This window comes from Rhododendron vialii, chromosome 3a (assembly GCF_030253575.1).
Source record: "Rhododendron vialii isolate Sample 1 chromosome 3a, ASM3025357v1".
Classification (NCBI taxonomy): domain Eukaryota; kingdom Viridiplantae; phylum Streptophyta; class Magnoliopsida; order Ericales; family Ericaceae; genus Rhododendron; species Rhododendron vialii.
The window spans coordinates 26,914,410-26,925,860 of record NC_080559.1 but is presented as its reverse complement, the minus strand read 5'-3'; the positions used below and the strand labels follow the sequence as shown (position 1 = coordinate 26,925,860).

Here is an 11,451-nt window from a genome sequence, read left to right as displayed (position 1 = left end):
GTATTTTAACCTATATAAATACTTCATATTTAATGAAAAACATGGACATTGATGACGGCTTCTCACTTCCTTTTCTTTTTTTTTTTTCTTTTTGTCTCTTTTCCCCTTGTCCATTAATTCAACTCGGCTGAGTAAAATAAATGATCAAATAAGGTAGATTTGGGACACTCGGAACCAACCACTTCACCAAATTCTCAAAGCATCGTTTGCCCATCAACGTCAAATTGTTAACCACTTGTTCTCCTCATTAATGAGGAATCTCTATTATCAGTACGGTATGAGGTTAGGGGCCATGTGACCATTTCCCTTGCATTCCTTTCACCCTGATATTGAAATTCGCAATAATAATATATAAATGTCTACAGCTACGGTAAGGATCTGTCCTTTTTCTTTTTTTCACCTTAAAATTCTCATGTTTTCCACACCACAGTGTATTTTTTATGCTGTGTTTGGGTGAGTTTCTTTAGAAATTTTTGATTTTTTTTATGAGAGTAATGATTGGAAGCAGGAATAATGAATGTAGAGACATAAAAAGAGAAGCGTGAATAATAATTAGAGATAGGAATAATGAGAAGAGAATAATGATTGAAAGTAGAGGTAATGACTATTTTTTGAGTTGAATTTTTTTTTCCAAATTTTGGTCCAAACAAGACACAACATTGAAAAAGACTCCGTAGGCAACAGGGGCATACTACTTTCCTAATTGGATTCTTTCTTATAAGCTAGAATATATAGTCAAAATACCAAAAACTTAGGGGAACCTCAACCCTGGTATTTTTTGCTTATTTTTTGGGATTTTTTTTTAATTCAAGGTTTATTTTTTGGGTTAATCACCCGTCTTAGCGAGATACCATAAACTTAGGGGAAACTCAACCCTGGTATTTTTTGTTTATTTTTTGGGATTTTTTTAGATTCATGGTTTATTTTTTGGGTTACACCCGTCTCAACGAGAGGAGTTTAAAAATATAAAAAAAAAGATTATTAAAAATGAAAAAGTTCCAAACAACTGGTATTTTTATTCTTACTGTCGTCTTACGTAATTATTATTATTATTATTTTTTATTTCGGTCTACATTTTCATCGAAACAAATTGAACAAAAACCTACGAAAATACCATACCAAAGATTTAAGGGAAATTTAGTGCGTTTCATCTCGTCCAAAATTGACTACTACAGTGACGAGAGATATATGTTGGGAATACTTTGGTGTGTATAAAGTGGGAACTACTTTACACCAACCAAACAAAAACTTGACTGGGTCACATGGCGACTTTTCTCTCTTTTTAAAAAGGCCTTCTTCATGTCATTTATGTGTGAGTAACAGGACAATATTATATACTACCAAAAAAACCCGGGATGCTGCCAAGCACTTCGCTTGACAGTGATGTCGAGCGACTCATCTGGCCGTTCATATCGACAATTGATAACTCGGATCTTAATCCGAGCAACGGACGGCTCAGATCTTTATCTACTCGGATCAGATCCAAGCCGTCCACGCCGATCCGGCAGCTTGGCAGCATCTCCCATTACCGTTTACCTAATTTCAAAATTTAATCATTCTTTTGCACGACAAAGGCATTTTATATTGTATTTTCAGTAGTGTATTCACTGAATTATTTTCAACTTTTTTGTCAAGCTTGAAATAATGCAGCTAAGGCCCCATAGACCTCAAAAGGGTTGGTTCTCTTTTACTAGTAACTTTATTTCTTTGCCAAGACTAACGAAAGTGTGGAAGAGCCGGAAGAGGGGGTGATCGACTGTAACAACGTCCACTACGTGTGATCATAGAGGTTTCAGACTCACGACGGAAACCTGAAGAAAATGAATCACCCAAGATTTCAATTGTCCTACCATGAGCTAGAAGATCACAACCAAACCTGCACAAGGGCAAGAAGCGAGGGGATGACAACCTGCGATTTCTTCGGCCCGTACCATCTAGAAGTTGTAAAACGAGTCTTATTAGTACCGGTTACTGACATACGTAGTTCAATTCGGAGCTCCTTTTTTTTTTTTTTTTGTCCAAATTTTTTCACTTGTTTCCCACTTAAGTGAACACAGTTTTTTCCCCCCTCCATGTGTTTGTACCTAATCTTGAAAATAGATTGTACTCCTTAATTTAAATTGACAGAGTAAATGCATAAGACTTCAGAAGTCAATGCCTTCCCTGTACCTCTGTTTGATCAACAAAGGCCACCATTATTTTATCTCAGTTTTTAATTAGATACCTAGTACACAAGGAAATCTAATGAACGTGCATTTAATTTTATGCCAACTCCTACTGCGGTATTTTATCAATTTCTTTTCTATTCTGAGCTGGAAAAATATTGTACAGTAGTACTATATTAGGGTGTGTTTTTATTAAACTTTTTATCTTCAGACTAGTGATATACAATAGACAAGTTGTTTCACTATTTGGAAAAAAATTTATATCCAGTTTTTTGTTTTTATTTCCTATGTTTTTTTTGAAACATGCACCATAAACATGTTTGTGTAATTGTTTTTCGTTTACAAATTAAATAAAAATCAATTCTACTATTTTACGGAAATTCTAGAAACACAAACTGCGTTATCATTTATTTTGAAAACACTTTCGGCAGCCCCAAAAATACATAAACAAAAACTATTACAGTCACAAAGCATGTTTTTTGTTTTTATATTTTAATAAATAAACAAAAACTCATTTCTTGTTTTTCATGGACGAAAAACAAAAACTGGCAACTTACCACAAAGCCTAAATGGTAAACATATTTTTATGTATTTGAGTAGAATAGTTTTGCTTTGAAATCCATACACCGAAACGAGAAAATTTTGGGTACCAAGCGGGTACCGCATGGTGGTATCTGTCAGTGATTCTAGTTTGGACACTCCAAATTCATTTCCTCGCTCTCATCTTTTTTTTTTCTTCTAAAATTCAAATCTTTCAAAACACGTTTGAACAATTGAAATTATCAACGGGATAACATGTGTGCTGTGCTGGGCTGTACCCGCCCAGCACGCAGAAACTACTCTGAAAACTCTTAATAGTAGGAGTACATGTCAGTGGCTGATAAAAAAAAACAAAAACAAAAACAAACCTACTACTACATGCCACTATGCCAGTAACACTTGACCTGAGAATTGACCATACTTTTGGCGAGTCAATTGCGCAATGGCACTTGTTGACAAATCTCAAAATGTAATTGGTTGATTCTCGACACGCGCCTTTTTCAGCACGTGAAATTACGTGTCAAATTTAATTGGTTGCTCATTTGTTTTGTGCATATTTATTTATTTTTTGCTTGAATCTAAAGATATAAAATACAAAAAAATATAACAATCAAAATCTTGATGTTGGAACATAGATCTGGATACGAATGTATATAGAGCCATTCGATGTGAGTGGATCTTGGGCATATTCGGTAGAATTCATATGTATCGAACTGCTTAGAGCACATATGTATCAGGACGTTTTGTATGCACGATCGTCTCTATATAAGAATACGGCAATAAATATACAGAAAATATTTGAGGCCCACTTGCATTAGACAATTTCGGTCACAACTGTGTCCGAATCTGGACATTATACTCCTAAAAATATGTATGCTAAATGGAGTAAAATAAACATTGTCTACCAAAAATACTGAAATAGGAAGGAGAAGAAAGGGAAGAAAAGCATCATCAGCATCCCACCTTCTCTCTCCCCAGGTCTCCCTCTCATAACTCTTCCAACACTCCCCTCTCTCTCCTGCCTTCAGTCTCCAACATCAATTTCAGTTAAACAATTCCACAAACACCTCTCCCACCACCGCCCAACTCCGACCATATCGCCGCCGTCCGGCATGAAACTCCGGCCGCCGGCTTCTTCCCCCAGTTAAATGCCCAAATCAGCCATCCCTTTACTCCCACCTCCAATGGCCAACACCAGCTCCGCCTCCACCCCGTCGGAAACCTTCTCAACCGAAGAGGTCACCGTTAAATCGTTGAACAAGCGGTACGAAGGCCTGGTGACCGTCAAAACCAAGGCCATCCGAGGCAAGGGAGCCTGGTACTGGGCCCACTTCGAGCCCGTCTTAATTAAAAACCCAGACACAAACCTCCCCAAGGCAGTGAAGCTCAAGTGCATCCTGTGCAACGCCGCGTTCTCCGCCTCGAACCCGTCCCGAACCGCCTCGGAGCATCTCAAGCGAGGTACTTGCCCCAACTTCGGCTCCGTTTCCAAGGCCATTTCGCTCCCACCTTCACAGCAACTACCCCCCTTAGCTTCCCCTTCCTCTTCCTCTCACAATCACAAGAAACGGAATACCCAAATTGCCCCTAACCCAGTTGCCGTTGTTACCCCTGCTGGGTTTAATCAGCAGCATTTTGTGCTGTCCGGTGGGAAAGAGGATTTGGGTGCTTTGGCATTGCTGGAAAGCAGCGTCAAGAAGCTAAAGAGCCCGAAATCTTCGCCCGGTCCGATTTTAAGCAAGGGTCAGGTGGATTCTGCTTTTGGTTTGTTGGCTGATTGGGTTTACCAGTCTTGCGGGTCGGTTTCGATTTCGAGCCTTGAGCACCCTAGATTCAGGGACTTTTTAGGCCAAGTGGGATTACCGCCGTTGTCATCTAGACGGGAGTTCTTGGGTGCAAGGCTCGATTCGAAGTTTGACGAAGCAAAAACGGAGTCGGAAGCTAGGATTAGAGAGGCTTTGTTCTTTCAGTTAGCTTCAAATGGGTGGAAGAGCAGGGGTTGTGGGTATGGGGATGAGAATTTGGTTAAGTTTAGTGCGAATCTTCCCAATGGGACTAGCGTGTTCCAAAAGGCTGTGTTTATGGGTAGTAATTTTGTGCCACCGGATTATGCAGAGGAGGTGTTGTGGGAGAGTACGACTGGGGTATGTGGGGGTGATGTGCATAGATGTGTAGGTATAGTTGCTGATAAGTATGGTGGTAAAGCATTGAGGAATTTGGAGATGCAAAACCATTGGATGGTTAACTTGTCTTGCCAGCTTCAAGGGTTTATGAGTTTGGGAAAGGATTTTATCAAAGAACTTCCGCTTTTCAAGTCTGTTATTGATAATTGCTCGAAGGTTGCTAATGTTTTCAATTACAAGTCTCAGGTGAGGAACAGTTTTCAGAGGTATCGGTCAGAAGATACCGAGCTTCCCGGATTGATCAGGGTTCCTCCGCGTAATTGTGATAGCTCAAAGAACTTTGCTTCTGTTGTTGGAATGGTGGAGGATATAATGAGCTGTGGTCGGGTGCTACATTTAGTCACGATGGATGAATCGTACAAGGTGGTATGTGTGGAGGATCCGTTGGCAAGGGAGGTGGCTGAAATGATTCAAGATGTGGGGTTTTGGAATGAGTTGGATGCTGCTCATTCGCTAGTGAAACTGATCAAAGGCATGGCTGAAGAGATTGAGGCTGAGAGGCCATTAGTAGGGCAATGCCTTCCACTTTGGGAGGAGTTGAGAGCAAAAATGAAGGACTGGTGTGCCAAATTCCGGATAACTGAAGGTCCTGTTTTTAATGTTGTTGAGAAGAGATTTAGGAAGAATTACCACCCGGCATGGTCAGCCGCATTTATCCTTGACCCACAGTACTTGACTAGGGATGCCAGCGGGAAATACCTTCCCCCGTTCAAGTGCTTGACAAATGAGCAAGAGAAAGATGTGGATAGGCTTATAACCCGGCTGGTATCCAGGGAGGAAGCTCATATCGCGTTGATGGAGCTTATGAAATGGAGATCAGAAGGGCTCGACCCACTGTATGCGCAAGCAGTTCAGGTGAAACAGCGGGACCCTGTGACAGGAAAGATGAGAATGGCAAACCCTAAGAGCAGTAGGTTAGTGTGGGAGACTTGCTTAAAAGAGTTCAAGTCATTGGGGAAGGTTGCTGTTAGGCTTCTCTTCCTTCATGCAACCTCATGCGGGTTTAAGTGCAATTGGTCTTTTATGAGATGGGTTTGTGTGCAAGGGAACTCAAGGGTGGGCCTTGATAGGGCTCAGAAGTTGATTTTCGTTTCTGCCCATTCGAAGCTTGAAAGTCGGGATTTTTCAAGTGAGGAAGAGAAGGATGCAGAATTGTTTGCCATGGCAAGCGGTGACGATGACATGCTCAGTGATGTCTTTGCTGATGCGCCCTCAGTGTAATGTTATGTTGTTGTTTTTTTGAACTTCTGTAGAATTTTCCAAGTGTAGGATTTATTGTATTCTTTCAACCTATCATTTTTGGTGTTCTTGTTGTATGGTTTTATTGGAAGATTTTAGGTAGGGTTTTAGAAGAGAAGGAGGTAGAATTGAGCTATGTATTAGCAGAAACAGAATGGCCTCATGATTCGGATGAATCGTTCGATAGCATGATTGGAGGTTCTTGATTTTGTAGAGGAGACTGTCATTCTTGTTTTTAAAGATAAAAAGTGGTCCAGGAACAGAATATCAAGAATGTTGTAATCATGGTTGTTAGAGTGATTGATATAAATAATATTTATGACTTCTGTTGTTTAAACCTTGTGTCTCTTTCACGTCTAGGATCTGGGCAGACCATTTACCAAGTCTGTTAAAAGGCTTTCGTCTTGTCAAATATAGATGAAACTTTGGTATGAATTTTGCGTTTAGTTCTTTCTCATGGGTACTAAACATCAAAGGTAGTAGAAGATAGTAATAAGATTACCATCCAGAAGTCCAGTAATGACTAGCAACTGGCAATCGTTCCTTTCCTGCAGGTTGCTTTTGAATTATGTTTTTTGATGACATTTTCATTTGTCTTCAACTACATTCTTTTATTCACTGCTTTTAAATTGAGCCACAGCCTGTATACCAAAAATGGTTAAACACTTGATTTTTGTTTTTTGTTCAGGAGTCATAAAATCATGGGTACTGCAGAGATAAGGTGGGCTGGACTTACTCATATAGGAAATCATGGTTCCAAAGTTAGCAATTATATATTGTGCCTTCCAGTTCAAATGCATAGATATGGATTGGTTTTCTCATGGAAATGCCAAATGCCTAATTCCATTACCTTCTCTTTTGTATCACATGATGTGACCATTAGAGTTGGAGTGTATGACTATCTTCAACTAGACGTTAATAAGAATCTGTAGTTCATTCAGCCAGGTGCCATATATGGGACCTTTTTTTGAAGATTTGTTCTTTGTACTGTTGTGATGATAATCTGCTTTCTACTTTTCGTGCAAAACTTTGTAAATGTAAACTTTTCGTGCAAAACTTTGTAAATGTAAATAAGCCAAGGGCTGAATTCTATCTGCATTGCTTGAAATGCTTATCACATCTATCTATATTCTATTCCCTTGTAGATTTTAGTTTTCTGCTCAGATATTCTGAGGTACACCGCTTTGTTGTCCACCTAAGATTAAAAGTTTTGTGCTAATAGGCATTGGAATGCACGTTGGAGTCTGAGAGGAGTCACTTTGACTTTGTACAACAATGCCAAACTTTAAGTCTGTCCTGAAGCCATAATTATAGTTCAATGACTCCTCACTCCTCAGCATCAGTTAAATATGTAAAGGAGCCACTGTTGCTATTGGTTGCTCTCCTCTTTCTGAAAACCTGTAGACCGATTACTAGCTGCTTATTTCTTGAAATTTTGACATGCTTCCCCATAAGAAAGGACAACAATGCATGTTCTTGACATTATGTAAATACCCCGTGGGGACAGTTTCTGAGAGTATCTGTTAGTGTGTTGCAGCCTTAGTGTGGTGCTGAAAACGGGGCCGTGAGCCTTGAATCTGTGCATATCATTTTTTTCAGCTTAAGAAATCTATAGCTATTATCCTGATTTGTTTGATAGAATGAGCAAGGGACAAACATGTGTTTTGACTGGTGGTATCCACAATAATTACTTGGTAGAATTTGGAATGCTTCAAGTTTGCTTGAAAAAAGATCTTTCCAAAATGATCCAAATTAGCATTGTTTAGAATTTTTTGAAGTACCTTTTTGCCTCATTAGAATTTTCTTGAACTGGTTGGGTAGAATGTAGATGATGACGAACCAGTCTTGATTATCACCTTGGTCAACTTAAAAAAATCCAAGAACGGATCTTGCAGCACTATAGACATCTCAGTAGTGTCTGTCTACCCAATGGAGCCCCACCATGAAGAGTGAATGTAGGTTGTGATGGTCAAAGAAAACCAAGGACTAAAAGGATCTTTCTTTGAGTTATATGTTTATTTTTCCAAGTTCTAATCTCATGATCTTTGGGTAAATTGATTAGTAAACATCTGCATTATTGTTTTCTATCAGGTTGGGCCCGCTGTTGAACATAGATCCCCGTTGAAAGGATGTCATGTTGCCTATTATCTGTTAGAGTTGCCATGATTGCTAAAAGGTCTTGAGCAAGCTGTAAGCAAGAGCGGCTGTCGGCATTAGGAATCACATGATATGGCTGAAAGGATTGGGTAACTAACGTGAACTGATTTTTATTTTCCAGGTACTACTTTGCTGCGACATTCTTGACTAATTCAGTAGGTTGGTGGCACCAGTGGTAGTGCTTTTATTTCTTTTGTTCTTTTTTTTTGGGTAATTATGTACACACATATTGGGGATTTCTAGCTTGACTAATACAATGATCCTCCTTTTGGCTCTGGATTGGCTTTGTAGAGAGGTTGTTGAGTCCCTAAACCTTTGATGTTCAATATTTTAGCAATGTAAATGTTTGATTGCTGGACTGGAATAGGTGGGATATGGATCCTCGGTCCGGGGACACCTAATCTCGTGACAAAATTTGGTCTATTATCTTAAAAATTTAAGGCTTAGACAACATTTTGGGATAAATTCAGTTGCTGGAGTTAGTATTTCTGTTTCTTTGGGTAAATCAGAAATATGCTGGAGTTAGTATTTCAACCAAACGCTTAACCATTTCAAATCTGTCCTATCCTATGACTATGAGAATTAAATTCCTCAATCAAATGTGAGCACAATCCCCCATTTGAGCTTGGCAATAGATATACGTCATGGGACGTAAATCAAGATTATATTTATACATGGCTGGTTCGTTTGCAGAAGAGTTACATTGGATTGGTTTCACTATCAGCCCGGGAATGAGGTATTGTTGGGGAGCCAATTGACCCGGACACAAAGCACATGAAAAAGCTAAAAAGAAGTATGCTCAAATCATGTATCTTTTGATTTATATATTAAAGGGCATAGCTGTGGAAAATTATTCAGGCAATGCAGTACCTAGCAGATAAAAAAAGTCAAAATCTGTTATACTTTTTGAATCATGGTTCAAAGAAGGAAAGAAATTGAAAAGAAGAACGGTACAAGGGATGGGAGCACAAAGTAACAGTGGTGAAAAATACAGTAATGGGTAGAGCAGCATAGCATATGGGTTCTGAAGTTGGTCAGTTTCCAATACTCCTGTTATGGGTGTAACATAGTGGTTCTTGTTTTGCTATTCTTTCGTACTATTTCATGCTAAGAATACCAATCTTACACCTTGGGGACCCTGGATGTTTTTTTGGGAATTCAGTGCTCAGGAATTAGTCGAGATATATGCAAGCTCGCCCGGATATCCGGTTATAAAAAAAAGAAGAAAAAAGAATACCAATCTTACTAAATTTTCTTGGAAACCATCTCCATTCTTTCCTATAACCACAGTACTACTGTAAAACAGATTGAAATCCGAACTTCTGTATTCTGCCTTTCTCTCTTATTTAGTAAAAGCCAACTGGGTAAGCAAATAAAAACTTAAGCCATGTTTGGTTGTGTGAATTATGTACTAGAGTAGAATCATGTAGACTGTAGTGTTTGTTGCAGGATTTTAAATCGCAGTATCGGAAAACGTAACGGTATCGGTGATACGGTTATGCACCCGCCTATATTGGACCGCATCGACCGATACGCAAGTAAAAACGGTATCGGAGGTCCGAAAATCCGGTTACGTGACAGCCGATACGATACGTAGCGGACTTTATTTGTTGTTAATCCCCCGTTTATTTTGGCATTAGGAACTCATTTGGTGGAGAGTTGGCAGCGGATCTTGTCGGCAATGGGGACTAATACCGACTGCTCACCAACTAGAGGGGTAAAGCCTTTTTCACTCGTATGGTATGGCTTTTTATTATTCACTCCACTCATGTCTTTTTTTTTAGTAAAAGTTGAAGGGAGATACAATTATTAGTATAGGACATCACCTTTATCTTTATACAAGAATCTTTACCCTTTTCAATGCTCCCTCATAATTAATCTTCTTTATTTATTACATCTATTCTCTTTCCTACTTGTTATTCAACCCTTGATTGCTTTTGGATTTTGAACACCATTGAAGGAAAGATTGTGAGATATAATTGAAACTCATGTGGCTATACTGTGTAAGTAATGAACGTAGCAATGGGGAACAGATTTTGCAAGTATTGAACTTGGGTTTCCCTTTTTGATTCTTCTTATGCTAAATGTACGCGTAAGCTGACCCGAATACCTGATTATCAAAAAAGCAAACCAAATGTTATGTTGTTCATTTGAAGTCGTGTGGGCGCGCGCGTGTTTTAAGTTCTCTGCCCTTTACTTTGGCCTCAAAAGAACAATCTCTTTCCATTCCTGAGAATACACAATGTTTTCCCTGTATATCTTTCATTTTCATCTGAAAGTTTCTCTCTTTCTTAATTCTTGGGACCCATCAATTTGTTCTTTATTTTATCCTGAACAAATCTTGTGCAATATCTATAAATCAAGTTCTGAATGTCATACCGTTTACCTAAGAAATACAAAATGGTATACTGTTGGATCACATGTTGTATACTTTAGGTGCGCGCTTTCGGCACTTCTACTTGTTTTTTCTCCACCAAACCATTGCATCTTTGGTTTGTTTACTCTGAGATTTGATTCAGTATGAGCAAGTATTTAGCTAATAGAAGTCTAGAATTAGAGTGTCGCTATATATCCTTACATGTTTTTTTTTTCATGACTCAGATGTCGGGTCAACTTACATCTTTACGTAATTCACGGATGCCTGTAAATACAGTAAGTCTATGGGTACAAAAAAAATGTACAGATTTTGTACATAGATTTTTCGTGGGGCCCACTACGGATCCCACACAAATGATTTGAGCCGATCATTAAATGTAAAATATTTTTTTAAGGACTCTTGCAAAAATTCAGCTCAATCCGATACTTATAGGTGTTCAATCCAATCATCTAATTTTTCATTTAGATTTCAGGATATGAAAAAGTTAGATGGTTGGATCGAACATCTATAAGTATCGAATTGAGCTGAATTTTTGCGAGGGCTCTTGAAAAAATGTTTTACATTTAGTGAACGGCTTGGATTATTTGTGTGAGACCCGTAGTAGGCCCCACGAAAAATCTATGTACAAAATATGTACCATTTTTCTGTACCCATAGACTGACTGTGTAAAATATGTGTATTTGTTAAGGCACATGCTACTTTCTCCTGCTTTAAGCTACGAAAATTATATGTAAGGACCTCTTTATGTTAGTGCCTGGGAATTAAACTTGAGCATTCACTGGTTCATAGG

The 11,451-nt window shown here is 38.7% G+C and overlaps 1 protein-coding gene across 3 annotated transcripts; it reads left to right on the top strand.

The window, feature by feature from the left end:
* Nucleotides 1–3,610: 3,610 nt before the first annotated feature.
* Nucleotides 3,611–10,145, top strand: LOC131319118 (uncharacterized). 3 transcript variants are annotated; one of them, XM_058349242.1, is made up of 4 exons: nt 3,611–6,105; nt 6,816–6,848; nt 8,219–8,405; nt 9,925–10,145. In XM_058349242.1, the coding sequence occupies exons 1-3, from the start codon at nt 3,854–3,856 to the stop codon at nt 8,250–8,252; spliced, it is 2,319 nt and encodes a 772-aa protein (XP_058205225.1). In that variant the 5' UTR covers nt 3,611–3,853; the 3' UTR covers nt 8,253–8,405; nt 9,925–10,145. The 3 variants fall into 3 exon arrangements, with proteins under 3 accessions (XP_058205225.1, XP_058205226.1, XP_058205228.1); XM_058349243.1 differs by lacking the exon at nt 9,925–10,145 and adding an exon at nt 9,734–9,873; XM_058349245.1 differs by lacking the exon at nt 6,816–6,848.
* The last annotated feature ends 1,306 nt before the right edge of the window (nt 10,146–11,451 follow it).

Bases quoted from the DNA above. Each gene is read 5' to 3' on its own strand.
- LOC131319118 (XM_058349242.1), top strand. From the start codon at position 3,854: ATGCCCAAATCAGCCATCCCTTTACTCCCACCTCCAATGGCCAACACC. The intron at 6,106-6,815 runs GTAATGTTATGT...TTTTTTGTTCAG, and splicing joins TTTGCTGATGCGCCCTCAGT to GAGTCATAAAATCATGGGTA. The intron at 6,849-8,218 runs GTGGGCTGGACT...GTTTTCTATCAG, and splicing joins ATGGGTACTGCAGAGATAAG to GTTGGGCCCGCTGTTGAACA.